General features: G+C 34.9%; 2 protein-coding genes across 2 annotated transcripts in view; one reads left to right on the top strand and one right to left on the bottom strand.

Moving 5' to 3' along the window:
* Positions 1–16,354, bottom strand: part of LOC138715601 (sodium channel protein Nach-like) — a 53,601-nt gene that overhangs the window by 25,545 nt on the left and 11,702 nt on the right. Inside the window, exons 3-7 of the mRNA XM_069848676.1 lie at positions 15,055–15,193; positions 10,999–11,129; positions 6,752–6,836; positions 4,150–4,251; positions 1,949–2,138 (exon numbers count right to left, since the gene is read on the bottom strand). Coding sequence (XP_069704777.1) covers positions 1,949–2,138; positions 4,150–4,251; positions 6,752–6,836; positions 10,999–11,129; positions 15,055–15,193 — 647 coding nt within the window. The remainder of the gene's footprint in view (positions 1–1,948; positions 2,139–4,149; positions 4,252–6,751; positions 6,837–10,998; positions 11,130–15,054; positions 15,194–16,354) is intronic.
* Positions 10,368–16,354, top strand: part of LOC138714649 (uncharacterized) — an 80,652-nt gene continuing 74,665 nt past the window's right edge. The window contains exon 1 of the mRNA XM_069846705.1: positions 10,368–10,520. The gene's annotated coding sequence lies outside the window, so the exon portion shown is untranslated. The remainder of the gene's footprint in view (positions 10,521–16,354) is intronic.

Consider the following 16,354-nt stretch of genomic DNA (forward strand, 5'->3'; position numbering starts at 1 on the left):
AAGCTTCGTAAACTAACCTACTAAATTAAATAAATAAATTGAATTATATTAATGAATACTATCTATGACTTTATCAATGTTATGAACTGGCTTCTCTTTGATGTTCATTCTTTTTACTTATTCTTTTGTTTTTATTTACACCGTCGTCTATCTTGTTTATTGTAGACTTATGTTGCATTATTTTAAATAAAATCTTCAGAAAGATAAACTACATATCACTTATACTTCTAACAATTAGCAATGCTGATTTTCAGGGTGATAAATATATGTTTGCTTTCGTGCCTACCAACCAATTCTAAGAGCATTCTTTGTACATGAGACAGCTACTTTTTTAATAATCCTTAATTTCCTCGACAGCAAACAGTAAGTAATTAGAACATTATGGAATAATTACCGACAATAGGGGTTTATTAAGATCTCGAGGACATATTAAGAAATTACATATTTTCTTCTCACTAAAAGAACTTATATTTGACAGAAAATAAAATGGAACAGATGCATTATAGGACCCACCCTGAGTATTCCATAGTATCGATTATATATTGTATATTTTCGATTATTATATCAAGTATGCCATCTTAACAATACTAATCAAGATGTATAATCAAGATGTGTAATCAAGATGTATAATACTAAATACGTAGTATTATAAACATGTATAATTTAATAAAACCAACAATAATGATACCCTATTAAGCGCATATTAGTCACCTTTGTTATACAATATATTAAATTTTATTCAAAATAAAGTTAAACAAACAAACCAAAGCTAAACTTTAAACACAGTAACATTAAACTTTCAAACAATACAACATTGGTATTAATACAACAATAAAATTAAGTTCATATTAGTCATCTTTATAATATATTATAAAATACTAATTCTACTCAATTTATACTGCATTTTTGGTCCAGGGAAAATACTAGTCTTTCACAAAAACACATTTTTTACTAGTATTTTCCCTGGACCAAAGAATTAAAAACAAAATTGGTGTAAAATTAGCATTTTACCATGAACTTCACTGAAGATGTTCCATTTCATCTTCTCCGTTATCCGAGTAATTTCACAAAGTGCCACGATACAGCGTTCCTGTGTCTATCATTTAATACCTTGTAATTTCCAATGACATCTCCACAGGAGTTCATCTCGTTTACTTTTAAATTTCTTCAGTCTCATCCCAGGATTGCATGTTTCACAAAACATTTCACTCCTAAGTAAACCACATTCGCTTAAAAAAACATAAACATATTCATGGATAAAGCTACTAAAAAGCTTACAACTTATTTATAATTCCATGATTTCCATTTCGAGGCCTACATTTTAAATCAAGAGGGAGAATTTGATCCACTTCTTTTTTATATTTAACTATAGCATTCGAAATTACCTCCATGATTATAATCAAACTAATTTACAACAATATTGATTGGTTGACAACATAATGAAAACAATATATCGATCATTTAATTGATCGAAACGCAACTTCCGTTAACCTTTTCTGTGGCTTTGCATATTTTTATATTTAGGGTGGGTCCTATAATGCATCTGTTCCAATAAAATACATGCATGTTCCCCATTCAGGAATAGCGGATCAGAAACCTTAGCATCATTCATTTAGAAAGGTTAATTGAAGATCTCCCAGTAATAAGGATGTAACCAACAAAACTGTAATTCGTGTTTCAGGAGAAAGGAAAATAATTTCAGGGGCATATTTCATTAGGGCTATATTTACTATCACCACCATTTGACTAATCAAGGATACCGTACAAGTTTATTCAGCTATTGAACGCAATAATTTATTCCTCTGAATAATAAATACTTCGCAATTACTTTTTCCACATATATCACTTATTTCAACAATCTGACGTTACATCCTTTTTCTGGGGAAATCTTCAATTCTATTTGCATATTTGTAACTAGCATCATAACTGGATAATATTCAATTCTTACCAGGTTGGAGAATGTGATGAACACAGTTGCATGATTTCAACATTTCCTCTATCCGGCACTCAGTCACACAGGTGGAATAGCTATAGTACTTATATCTTTTATAGTAATCAGGCTTTTCGTCAGGAAATCGGCATCCTCGTCCCTCAATTGAAACCTGACGTATCAGAGGGTCATTTTGAATTTCAACCACCTGTATAATTATTGAGCAGAAAGGAATAGATTTCATTACTTTTCAATACAGCAACTTACAATTTTACAGTATTTTTTGTCATATTCTTTTAAAGAAAAATGTGTTAAGTAAATTCCATAGACCAAATTATGAATATACCCCAATAATCAGTACACTCTATCTCGACAATGTTAAGTCTGGTATTTTTTAGGAATATTGCAATCTGAAGATGGCGTACGTTCCTGCCGAAACTAGTCATTAAGATAAAATACCATAATAGTTTCACTATTAACACCTGAAGTTAAATAGCTGTTAGCGTAATTTCATAAATTTAGCAGATCGTTAGTGATATACAAGTGCTAAAAGTGTGTAAGCAACAATTAATTATATGCATAACATTGAAAAACTTCCTGGAAATCATTAATTACGGATTAGGCCTATTTCGGGCTCATCCAATAGTGGTTTCTAAAAATCTTTCCGTGTTTTTAACTGCTTTGATTTGAGCTCTGTTATTAGTTCAGGTTTTCTACTTTGTTTGTTTCAAGGTATGTTACCGGTTACCCAATTAGTTTTTTTTTTTTATTTTAGTAGGTTATTTTACGACGCTTTATCAACAGCTTAGGTTATTTACCGTCTGAATGAGATGAAGGTGATAATGCCGGTGAAATGATTCCGGGGTCCAACACCGAAAGTTACCCAGCATTTGCTCATATTGGATTGAGGGAAAACCCCGGAAAAAACCTCAACCAGGTAACTTGCCCCGACCGGGAATTGAACCCGTCCCAATTAGTTTTGTACCTTTCGATTTTATCATTGACAAGTTCTACTTTCAGTTCGTTTAGAATTTCATTTCTCATCTCTTAGTCCAAAAGTGTCCTAACTTACTGTTTTTCTACAAAATCTCATTTCTTTTACTTACAGTTTGTTATACATCTTGATTACACAACTTTTAACACTGTATCACTTCGGAATATGTATGATATGATATGAATTTAACACAAGAAAGTCTTATCATACATATTCCGAAACATATTACAGTTTGTTCTTCTCTTTTTGTTTGAGTTTGAACTTCACAACAGTGCAGTGAACTGGGAGAAGCTAGGGTATTGTGTGTGTATTATACTCGTAGGTTTCTACACGAAATTAGGTTTTATTATATCCATTGTTCCTGCAATTTGTATAAACCTTGTAATTGCATGGATGTACTCCACTCAAATGGTTTAAATCCTATTTACAAAACAGAAAACAACTACCGGTAGTAAAAATTGAATATTTGGATAACATATCAAAAGTAAACAAAATTAGCCACTCAAATCTACAAAATATTAATTATGGAGTACCACAAGGCTCAATACTAGATTCTCTGCTATTTTTGTTAAAAAGAAAGCATTGTTAAATTTGACCAGCCTCATGGTCTAGTGGTCAGAGCTTCTGGCTATAGTTCATGAGGTCCCGGGTTCGATTCCTGGTTAGAGCACAGGAATTTTTCCTTAAAGGGGATTATTCCTGTGTTCGTCCATGGTCTGGAATTTAGGTTAAGTTTAGATTTAAGATCTCTCCTGGCACCACATTATCATAATCATCCTATCACATCATTGGGCTTTCCTTCTACATGTCATTGGAACTTTCACAGCTGATTTTAACAGAGAGAAAATGAAGGAATATTTTCTTTCTTTCTACCACTAGATGGGGCTTTGTTATGGAACAAAATGGCTATCTCAGTTTGAAATGGCCAGAAAGTGGAATATTTTCCTTTTGCATCTCACCAATTCAATTGTGGTTGCTTTGAAGTCTAATGTGCAGAAATGGACCAAAATTCCCATCATTCTAGAATTTATTTATAATATATCAAATAACAAATAGCAAATGTTTCCATTTCACAGCATTGTTATCTATCCATGTCCAAACAAATATCACTATAGTATTTAGGGTGCAAATATTTTAAATTCTGTCAAGGATCCCTGATACACTTCAGTATAGGAATTGTGCATTACCAGTACTGTTGATTGTGCTAGGTAAAGGGCTAACATACCTTAAATAGTATCTTATCAAATTCTCCAGCATCTATGACAGTCCAACTTTTGTATGAGTCATGGCTTGATGTTACTACATCTGCAGAAGAATGTAAGTATATCTATAAAAAAAGAAAAAAATTGAGTCAATGATTTCGAAGCCATGTGGGCACAAGGTTCTGACGTTATATTCCACAATGCACCATACGTACTAACACCACATTTAGAAACAGAGTCGTAAGTAAGTTTAAAAACTTCGCTCGTGAGTGTGTGTGCGTGTGTGCTTTTTTATTGAGTTCTGTCTTCTACGAAGCGCATCCAGAAAATAAGTTTCCCGATTTTTTCCCCTTGAAAGTAAACGTAATTAGCCGTGTCAATTGCGCATGCGTAACAGATCTATGACGTATCAATCATATGCCAGCCGGACAGGTCCCGCCTGGTGCCAGTAGCGTGGCAGCAGTGGTCCGAAATGGAAGCTCTTATTCCTTCTCCCGCCGTCTGCGAGGTTTGGTCGGTGATAAAGTTCTTTAATGCACAGAGCATTGCGCCAATTGAAATTCATCGGCAGCTCTGTCAGGTCTATGGGCCGAACATCATGAGTAAGCAGATGGTGCGTTGCTGGTGTAGGCAGTTTTCCGAAGGTCGTCAAAGTGTCCATGATGAAGAGCGCAGTGGGCGACCGTCCCTCATCAGTGATGATCATGTTGAGCTGGTGCGGCAGTGCATCATGGAGAACCGTCGCTTCACGATTACAGAGCTGAGCAGCCATTTTCCGCAGATATCGTGATCCTTGTTGCATGAGATTGTCACTAAGCACCTGCTGTTCAAAAAAGTGTGTGCCAGGTGGGTGCCAAAAACCTGACACCCGAACACAAAATGCAACGCTTAGGAGCAACACTGACATTTCTGCAACAGTATCACAATGACGGCGACGAGTTCCTCGACAGGATCGTCACGAGCGATGAGACTTGGATTTCGCACTTCACCCTGGAAACCAAGCAGCAGTCAATGCATTGGCGGCATAGTGGATCTCCGGTCAGGACGAAATTCAAACAGACGCTGTCGGCATGGAAAGTGATGTGCACGGTGTTCTGGGACAGGAAGGGCATTCTGCTCATTGACTTCCTTCCAAGAGGTGAAACAGTGAACGCTGATCGTTACTGTGAAACACTGAGAAAAAATTGCGACGTGCCATTCAAAACAAGAGGCGTTGAATGCTTACTGCAGCTGTTGTGCTCCTCCATGACAATGCTCGTCCACATATGGCTCGGTGCACAGCAGCTGTTTTGACGGAATTTGGCTGGGAGTTGTTTGATCACCCACCCTACAGTCCTGATCTTGCTCCCAGCGATTTTCACGTTTTCTTGCACCTCAAGAAATTCCTGTCCTCCGGTGAGCGTTTTGGCAATGACGAAGAGCTGAAAACGTCTGTCACACGCTGGTTCTATTCACAGGCGGCAGAGTTCTACGACAGAGGGATACAAAAGTTGATCCCACGACACGACAAGTGTCTCAATTCTGATGGTGGCTATGTTGAAAAATAGCTGAAACATTGCTGTACCTGTTGCCAATAAATGTTTTCCTGAAAGTGTGTGTTCTTTTTTTTTTTTTAAATAGGGAAACTTACTTTCTGGATGCGCCTCGTATTATCCTGTGACAAACAAATTTCTCACTTCTTGAAAGTGGTAGAGCTTGAGTTCAGATAATCTCTGTTAAATGCAGTGGCGTAGCATGAAATTTTGAGTAGGGGAAGCTAACTCAAGTTGTCTTTCATGCAATATGAGAAAACGTATTACAAAAATACAGTCTTAAAATAAATAGTACTCAATTTCAAGTCAGCAGTCGAAGATTGGTTGGAATATCGTAAGTAACACCAGTAAGGCATGACCTCAAATGATACGTAGTAAAATATGATTTCACGGTTTACACATATCTCTTAACAAATAGACACGTATACGTATATCATTAGCTCACTCCCTGTCATACTTAGAGAAATCACAATATTAGTATTATTACGTAAGTATGCGTCTGTCTTTTGGTTGTGTCCTTCATTGACAGCAAGGGAGTCGGTCATTTGGTTTTTAAATCACACTTTTGTTCGTAAGTCAGTTTTGATAATACAATTGTCCTAAAAAAATTCAAGTATAAATTAGTGTCAGGAACTTATTTCGCTCATTATTTATTATATCAGCCACAATGCACACTAACACTTCAACTGAACACAACTGACGAAAAGGGATAACTCGGAAACTACTTATTTTAAATGTTAAAGCTAGCTTCTTGCGAGCCTTGCGACTAGGGTAGCTTAGGAAGGGATGGAAAATCTGCGGGGTGGATTACACAGAAGAAACCGGTCTGCTTGGAAGCTGGTGTGTGCAGGCTTCTTGTTTACTGCTGCATCACAAATCATCCTGAGCTGCCGCATCACAATATTTAATGCGTAAATATAAATTCTATTAAAACTAATAAATAATTTTCTTCATAAACTGCAGGTTTATTATGAAATTATTATTAACTGGGGAAGCTAAGCTTTTTAGCTTACATTGACGCTACGCCACTGGTTAAATGTCTAATGCCAGCTCAGTTTATTAAACTAATGATAGCATTTCAGATTTTACATACCTTTGACTCTAAGATGGTTCTTAAAACAAGAGTGCCAGGTCCTGTTTTTCTATTGGAGATCATTTTTATTTTGTTGCCATCTTCTCTGAAAATTGAAAGTACCTATAAGTCATTTTCAATGATATATTCAGTGGCGGCTAGGGTTGCCAGATTTTAAATCTACCAAGGAGGGACATCCTTTTTCTATGATATAGCCTACGTTTTGTCTTATAGGAAGAGTGACATGAATATGGGCAGAGTTGACATTTTCGTGACTGTGCAAAAACAATTAATAAAAAATTGTCACTTTACATGCAGTTCAAGAAACCAATATGAATCTCAAAATTGTAATGTTAATAAAAAAAACATATTGTAGGTACAGGTTTCCAAGTGCCAAACAATATTTATCTGAATAATTTCGATGGAAAAATTGTTCCGGGGTCGGGCATCGAACCCGGGACCTTTGGTTAAATGTACCAATGCTCTACCAACTGAGCTACCCGCGAACTCTACCAGATGCCGATCCAGTTTTTCCATCTATATCCACAGACCTCAAAGTGGGCTGACAACCATCAAGCAACCATCATTGAGTGCACACTAACTCTGTGTGATTTATTTATCTGGCTGTAAGTTACATCACGTCTCTGACGTATTTCTGAAGGACTTGTAGCAAAAATATGTTATGCCAAATTATTAACTTAATGAATTAATAGTAATTCTGTCTCATAGATTTTCCCAACTGTTTATTATTAATTATAAAGCACAAATTTCAAAAGACCACATGTGACAAAATATTTAAATTTCAATGTTTATTAATTGATTACAATGACATAAAATTTATTGATACCTAAATTCATATTTATTTTGTGATTTCACATACTACTGTTCCAAACACATCATTTAACATACAATAACATTTTCAGAGTTATATACATATTTATCACTGGACTTCAACATTTTCAATAAGTTTTTTTTTTTTTTTTCTGTGCCATACATTTATGATTAATGCCTATTTTTTAAAATTAGAAATATATTCAACACTGAACTCGCTGCCACAAAATCTTACACTTGCCAAAATATTCGTTTTTTTCCAATGTGCAGACCTACATTGTTAAGAAAATTAATTCAAATTTAATTTAATTATTTAGATCTAGAAGAAAATCAGTGGCGGTGAATCCATGTTAGCATTAGCAATGCTAACATTTTGAAAGTTATTTTGTTAAAATTTTATTTTAGCTGAAATAAGTTGTATTTTATAGTTACTTCTTATGCATATTAATTAAAATATAAACATCATTTTTTGGTCAGGCCGGAAAATATTTGCTAGAATGATTGGTTTTTGTTACGTATGAATAGTTCTTGTTAGCGATGTCACTTATGCTAAGACTGGAACTAGCAACCGGTGTTAAGTGTATGTGCTTTGCGAGATGTGCTCCCTCTCTCCTCTCCCCTAGATCATGAGTGAAAACTTTGAGTGAGAAGCAAATCATGTTAGCGATTTTGGGAACACTTATGTGAGAATAAAAGTGGCATCATTAATATAGATAGTGAAATAAATCGAAATGAGTGACTTAGATTGCTCATAGAACAGTTATTAAAACAATCATTTGGCAGTATAAATTACAATTAAAAAATATATAAGGGCTTTCATTTCAAAATTTCCCAGTCTAAATAAGTAATTATTTAAATTGAATTGAAATTTCAAATGGTACCCCTATATTTTTATGCAATTAAATATGAAATAGTATTAAATTGTTTATACACCTCATTTATTTGTTTTCGCATCTTTTGTTTTCTATCGTTGCCTGGCAATCTGTATTTTTGTTATTATCAGTTGATTGTAGGATGAAAAAACAGCTTATTTTGTGTAATTTCCTAAATTTAATCAATATGGATGATTTATGTTCCCTCTTGAAGAGTATACACCATTTTAAAATAATTTAATACACAAACACAACTATTACATGAAAATATGCTCGATAAGTTTTTGTAGCTTTATTCTCTTCAGCTCTAATCAACAATAACAACAATCCAGGTTGCCAGGCGATGATAGAAAACAAATTAATGAGTTGTATAAACAATTGAGTACCTACTCTTTCATATTTAAATATAAAAATGTTGTTGTTGTTGTTTTCTAATGCCAGGCGTTTGACAATAAAGTCATTTGACCTCTTGCACTCCAATATTTTTCAAAGATATTATCATGACTAGCCACTGAAGCACAGATTTTGAGGTGTTCCGGATCCATTTCTTGGTTTGAGTTGCACAATGGGCAGTTAGGGGACTGATATATTCCAATTCTATGCAGGTGTTTGGCCAAACAATCATGGCCTGTTGCCAATCTAAATGCAGCTACAGACGATTTTCGTGGTAAATCGGGAATTAACTGTGGATTTTGATGCAGAGAGTTCCATTTTTTCCCTTGGGATTGAGTTATCAAATTTTGTTTGTTGAAGTCTAAGTATGTAGATTTAATAATACATCTCTTCACAGAGTAATACGTAGATTTAGTAACAGGTCTGTAAGTAGCAGTGCTGCCCTTCTTAAGTATAAAAATATAAGGGTGCCATTTGAAATTTGAAAGTGGGGGTGGGGGTGAAATCTAAAATGCAATTAAGCCTGGTTTCAGACTTCTCCCTCAATATCTAAATTGGCGTGTTTTTTGTTTAAATTGAATTCAATTTAAATAATTAGTTACTTAGACTGGGAAATTTTGAAATGAAAGCCCTGTGTAATTGAAACAGGAAGATCACTCCACCTCTAAACAATTTTAATGGATTTCTGCATTGTGTAGGCCTGTCTCCATTCTCCTGTAACTTCATCCCTCTTAGTCCCAAATATTTTCCTAAGTAGGTACCTTATTCTCAAACACCCTTAGTCTCCGTTCCTCTCTAAAAGTGAGAATCCAAGTTTCACAACCATTCAGAACAACCAGTAATATAAGTGTTTCAGCTTTCTTGAGAGCAGAATGGATGACTAAAGCTTCTCAACCGAATAATAACAGGTATTTACCATTCTGCGTTTAATTTCCTCCTGAGTGCCATTTATATTTTTACATAATGTTGCACCAATATATTTGAGTCCACACCTGTGGAGTAACGGTCAGCGCGTCTGGCTGCGAAACCAGGTGGCCCGGGTTCGAATCCCGGTCGGGGCAAGTTACCTGGTTGAGGTTTTTCCGGAGTTTTCCCTCAACCCAATATGAGCAAATGCTGGGTAACTTTCGGTGCTGTACCCTGGACTCATTTCACCGGCATTATCACCTTCATTTCATTCAGACGCTAAATAACCTAGATGTTGATACAGCGTCGTAAAATAACCCAATAAAAAAAAAGATATTTGAAAAGGGCAAATTTCCATTTTTATATTTCCATTTCGTAGGCCTACTATGTTCTGGGCACGAGACATAATCATGTATTTTGTCTTTTCGGGATTTACTTCCAAAATATAGACTGTAAATGCTGTTTTAAATTGTTTGACTAATTTTGAGTTTTACATGCACACTCTCTCTATCTCTCTCTCTCTAATCGCAGCCTTTAATGAGTATGGAATTAACTTCGATAATGAATATAAATAGATTAAATAAGGAGATATTTCTGCATTCTGCTTTGGCCAACCTGCTAGCACGGCGGGAAAAATGGTGACTGGCAGGAGGGTTTGTCCATAGGTCATGGTATGATTTTGTATAGTAGTGGTTGTTTGGTTGAAGGTAGTTGACGGCAGAGCTGAGAAATAGCAGATTCTTGTTCGTATGAGTGTCTGTTGGACCATAAGAATTAATATTATCAGAGTAAGTATGAATATTTTGTATTACAAGTGAAGTTGGGGGGGAAAACACAAACCTTATCGCACCGTTGCGAAATCTGTATCCAATTCAAAACAACACGTAGACGTCGGCATACGCCATTTCCATAATATTTAGGAATACATCAAGGTTACTGTATTTTTCTGATGTGCGTTTCACAGGTTGTTTCATTTGAGGTGTATCCATTTGAAATGTGGGGAAAAAAGAGTTTTTCATGGCACGCTGCTATGAAGTTTACAGCCTTTCTCACGGATAAATCTACTGTTACGTAACTTCGTAAAATGTATAGGTACAATTTATAACGTTACAGGACGTAATAACTTAATCGTGTCTTGTAAAATACGGTTTTGCGTTCTGCCCAGACTGTTTTTTAAAGAAAAGGTACCTTACCTTCCTGGAATAGATGTATTATTTTATGCCATAACATTTATTTTGAGCTTTTATGAAGTAGTAGGCGTGTTACCTCGTCTGTATGGAGTTCACTGTAAAGCAATTGCCAAGTTCAGTCCTTAGAGGTAAGAAATGGTCACAGCAGTTGAACGATTTATCATTCCATTTACACTCGGTTAGTATATCCTCACACTTTATAGCTGCCTGTAAAAATAGAGAAAAAATTATTTTGCAAGCTGTTTTATGTCATACCCATATAATAATAGCCATAATAGGCCTAGTTGAAAAATGCATTTTGGTCACGCGTTCGAAAGAAGAGCTGGATTATTCAATTTATGTGGCATTGGGTAGTGACACGTATTTGGATGTGGAATATAAACTTCAATTTTATGTTACAGATCATATTAGACTTCCGAAAACTGTGCACTATAAACCTAAATAAGTTTACATTTCGCGGTAGTTATTTCCTTGTGCCAAATTCAACGTTGATCAGTGACGGACATCATCGAGCATCAGTGACAGGTTAGGTTTGTTCATGGTTTTGGTTTGCCTTGGATACAAAAAACCTGAACCTTCGAACCAAACTGTCACTGATCCACGATGATGTCCGCCATACTGACCATCGTTCAGTTTGGTAGGTCTACAACGAAATAATTACCATTTTTTATAGTAACCTTGTAGGCTAATACCACAGTCTAGTACATACAGTCACGAAGCTCGAGTTTTTGAGGGTACTAGGACTGTGTCGGTACTATTTCGCATTGCCTGTGATGCGATAGTAGCGATCCTAGTGGTTAGCAACTATCTATGGATGCATATTCCCTACGTCTTGAGTTCCGTGACTGTATATACTAGATTGTGCTAACTTAATACTATAATTATAATTAGGTGAAGAGCGACTTCCGCCGATTTTGGAATAGACACCGACGCATTTGAACTGCCAACGTAGAAAACAAAAATTCACACTCAATTGCTTTCACCTTCATCTTGACGGGATAATAAAAGCCTAAACTAACCTAACCTAACCGTGTCGGTGTTTATTCCAAAATCGGCGGAAGTCGCTCAACGCTCGTTTAAGCCTATAATTATGTAAAAGGACTACGGGAAATCAAGTTTACTTTCCTCTTAAAATTGTTTCAACTTTTCTCATCCAACGTAGTCCATATTAGTGCCAAAGTAGGCTTAAAGGTACAATTTTTATTGTACAGTATTGTTCATATTGAAAACGTCTTTTCGGACTAGGTGAGGCATTGTTCGGGAAGAAAGGCATTGTTCAGTAACATTCTGATAACCCACTTTGAAAACAGATCATTTTCGATTCTTTGGTCCCAGGCACATGCATTCTTTGTAGAGACTCTGTAAACAATTTATGCAGTCATTTTGGGTAACTTTGTACCACTTTTATCATATTTTTATACTTACCTAAAATAATGTCATATTGAAATTGATGTTTAAAAGTAAATTATTTCAGAAAACGACTTATTTTATGGTTGAGACATAATAAACACCAAAAATCATATTTTAAGTAGATGAAATTTGACATTTAATGTAGTACAAAGTTACACGGGTAAGTGGGGTAATTTTGTGCCACACACGTGTTATCCTATTAAGTTCAGTTCTCTATATTCCCCTTCAAATTCAAGATAATTTTTGATTATAAGTTACAATAAGAAAATACATGAAATTTTATTTCATATGAAAGCACAAAAAAAAAGGTTTATTGAAAACGTAGAACATTAATTACTGTAACAATAAAACATACTAGCACTACAACAGAAAATATACACACAATTGTTATGTGTTTATTGCCTACATATATGTTTGATACAAGTTATTTTTAATTTGCTAATCAAATTCTTCATGGATACACTTTGTTGCAGTAAAAGTTGCGTGGATTTCTTCTTATTGTGAGTTGCACTGCCCGTATATGCTTATCGCGACCCACATGTTGTTGAACAGTGAATTTTCTTTTGGCTGATACCTTTGTTTCGCATAACTTACAAAATAATGCTTCACCATCCATATAGAAAACATCATCTCCAAATTCAGATACAGTCTGTCTTAACTGACAAGATTTTAGATGGCTTTATTTTAGGCATGGGTGAATGAAACTATGAAAACTAACACCAAACATTCCTCTCTGAAAATCTCTCATTAACTAAATCTATGGCAGTGAAAATAACAAATCAAACTCGATAGGAATAACTACTTTCAACATGTATGTACATTGTCAAATGGCATGTTGTTATTTTTATTAATGTGAATTAATTTAATATTTTGCAAAAAGAAAAAAAAGAGAAGGGCCAGAAAAAGAAGTAAAATGCGAAAACAATGACAAGAAATGACTTAAAACTTGAAAAATAGAAAATATGACGAAAAAATGCACAATAGAATTAATATTTTTATAACCAGAAGTTCGTGTTCAGGATTTTAATACTTGTGAGCAATGGATACTGATGAGAAAAAAAAAAAGATGACATATCATCAAAATTCGGACCCTGCTTATGAAATAAAGTCGGTATTTAACACTTTGAGTCCAGAAGACTTATATCACTGTTGCATGCACATACCTAAGGTCCACACCTGTGGAGTAATGGTCAGCGCGTCTGGCCGCGAAACCAGGTGGCCCGGGTTCGAATCCTGGTGGGGGCAAGTTACCTGGTTGAGGTTTTTTCCGGGGTTTTCCCTCAACCCAATACGAGCAAATGCTGGGTAACTTTCGGTCCTGGACCCTGGACTCATTTCACCGGCATTATCACCTTAATTTCATTCAGACGCTAAATAACCTAGATGTTGATACAACGTCGTAAAATAACCCCCCCCCCCAAAAAAAAAAACATACCTAAGTTTTTACTAGGAGTTCATATACCTGCATAATCGGATAAAGTCACATTGGGTTGGTTAGCTGAGTGGTTTAAGATGCACAAGATATGTCTGGCCAGTATATCGTGCCTAAGATCACAGGTTCGCTTCCCAGCCACTGCAGTCAATTGAGCCTGTGGTAAGGGATGGGAAGGGTCCATGTAAAACAGTTGGTGTAATGGTACACATGGAAGCTGATGGGGGTTTCAGTTGAATGCAGTTGAAATGATTTTGCTACTTTTTAAGAAAAAAAAATTACAATATAGGCCCTAAAAACTTCAAAATTGTTTTTAAATTAATTCTAGATTATTTAAATTAAGCCTAATGTTACATAAAAATTAAAAATAGCGACAAAATTGATAATTGATGGATAATTTTGGTTGTAATAAGATTATAATAATAACTTGGACTCTCACTTTGAGAGAGGAACATAGGTTAAGGGTGTTTGAGAATAAGGTGCTTAGGAAAATATTTTGGGCTAAGAGGGATGGAGTTACAGGAGAATGGAGAAAGTTACACAACGCAGAACTGCACACATTGTATTCTTCACCTGGCATAATTAGGAACATTAAATCCAGACGTTTGAGATGGGCAGGGCATGTAGCACGTATGGGCGAATCCAGATATGCATATAGAGTGTTATTTGGTAGGCCGGAGGGAAAAAGACCTTTGGGGAGGCCGAGACGTAGATGGGAAGATAATATTAAAATGGATTTGAGGGAGGTGGGATATGATGATAGAGACTTGATTAATCTTGCTCGGGATAGGGTCCAATGGCAGGCTTATGTGAGGGCAGCAATGAACCTCCTGGTTCCTTAAAAGCCATAAATATGTAAGTATAAGATTGTATGTGTACAACTACAAAGTGTTAAAACTATTTTGTCCATTTTTCCAGAAACTAAGCATTTTCCGTAACATTTCTCATATAATGAATTGTTCTTGTGTATTATTCAGGAGCACGGTCATGTGTTTTCCAAACATAGGGCCTACTTACGACTCAACCTGTATGAAGATTCATTGTCGACATCAATTCTCCCCTGCCATTTTCGTTCCATCGTTTTGTAGTCTTATTTTTCAGAATAGTCTCTAAAGTGTAGAGGAATATTAGGTGGAAAACAAGGTGATGTGGTTAGCCATGATTTGTAACATTTGTCTTTTTTTTTTTTGCTACTAACCTAAGTTAAGCAGCAATAATAATAATAATAATAATAATAATAATAATAATAATAATAATAATAGAAATAATATTAAAATGTGTGTAGCATACCTCAGGAACTATTTTTTCTAAGATATTTGAGCAGTTCAGTTCTCTTTTGCATGATTCACATTGGTAGCATGTCCCCCTGTAGAAGATAAGGTCTTCCAAAACCCTCTGAAGCATACTGGGTGTGCCAGATGGGTATACCCTAGATACAAGAAAGACCAATAGTTTATTCAATATACTAGCCGTACCCGTGCGCTCCGCTGCACCCGTTAGAAATAAATATAAAGTAATTACATAATTAAAGTAGGACATTTGATCCAGGGAACATTCGTGTTTGATAGAAGGATAAATCGTTTAATATGTACTTAATTTAAATTGTGTTTAAATAATTAAAATGCGATCATTTCGGTCCAGAGAGCACTCATTTGGTGCAATGACAATTCCTTTAACACGTTTTTTAATTGTTATTACATGCAACCATAGTTTAATGAACATTGACATCATTTAGATTTAATGTCTAGATACTTTATTTTACTTGCTATGTTTCCATTGAATTATGGTAATAACTTAATTTTAACCCTTCTTTTCTACGTATTCAGTAAATGGCGTTTGGCCCACTATGGTTGTGAACCCTTCAAATAACTTATATTATATAATATTACATATTATATTATATTATATTATATTATATTATATATTACATTACATTATATTATATTATATCAGAAGTTACTGTAATAACATTATAGCATTATGTACTGTACATCTAGAGAAACTACACTTTCCAATGGTGAAATAATAAATCGGTTAATTTAGCTTCCGATATTACTTCATACAAACACAGAAACATTCTCTGTAGACTATCTTTCATAGCTTTCGATTGTTGCTGACCAAGGCCCCTTATAGACGAAGTCATTTGTTTTTTATTTCATTATACGGCCTTAGATGACAGTTATTTTAATTTTAAAACTCATTTATCTCATTAAATATCAGTCCTATCAAAATTTTTCAAGGAATAAAACTTATCGCAAATTATTTTTAAAGAAACTTTTGTTATGTAACATTTTTCACAAAAATCAATAATAAGCTAGATATTTCGATTTATTTAATTCAGGCCCCCTTATAACCCCTCTTTTAAATAATGTATTTTGAATGCCATATAGCCTAAAATCTAAGTTACAACGAACTTAATTTATATTCCAATTTTCATCGACATCCGTTCAGCCATTATCGCGTGAAAAGGTAACAAACATGCAGACAGACATACAAACAAAAATTTCAAAAAAGGCGATTTTCGGTTTCAGGGTGGTTAATTATATATGTTAGGTAAAGATAAAGGTATCCCCGTAATATGCCATGAAGG

The sequence above is a fragment of the Periplaneta americana genome, chromosome 15 (assembly GCF_040183065.1).
Source record: "Periplaneta americana isolate PAMFEO1 chromosome 15, P.americana_PAMFEO1_priV1, whole genome shotgun sequence".
In the NCBI taxonomy this organism is placed as follows: Eukaryota; Metazoa; Arthropoda; class Insecta; order Blattodea; family Blattidae; genus Periplaneta; species Periplaneta americana.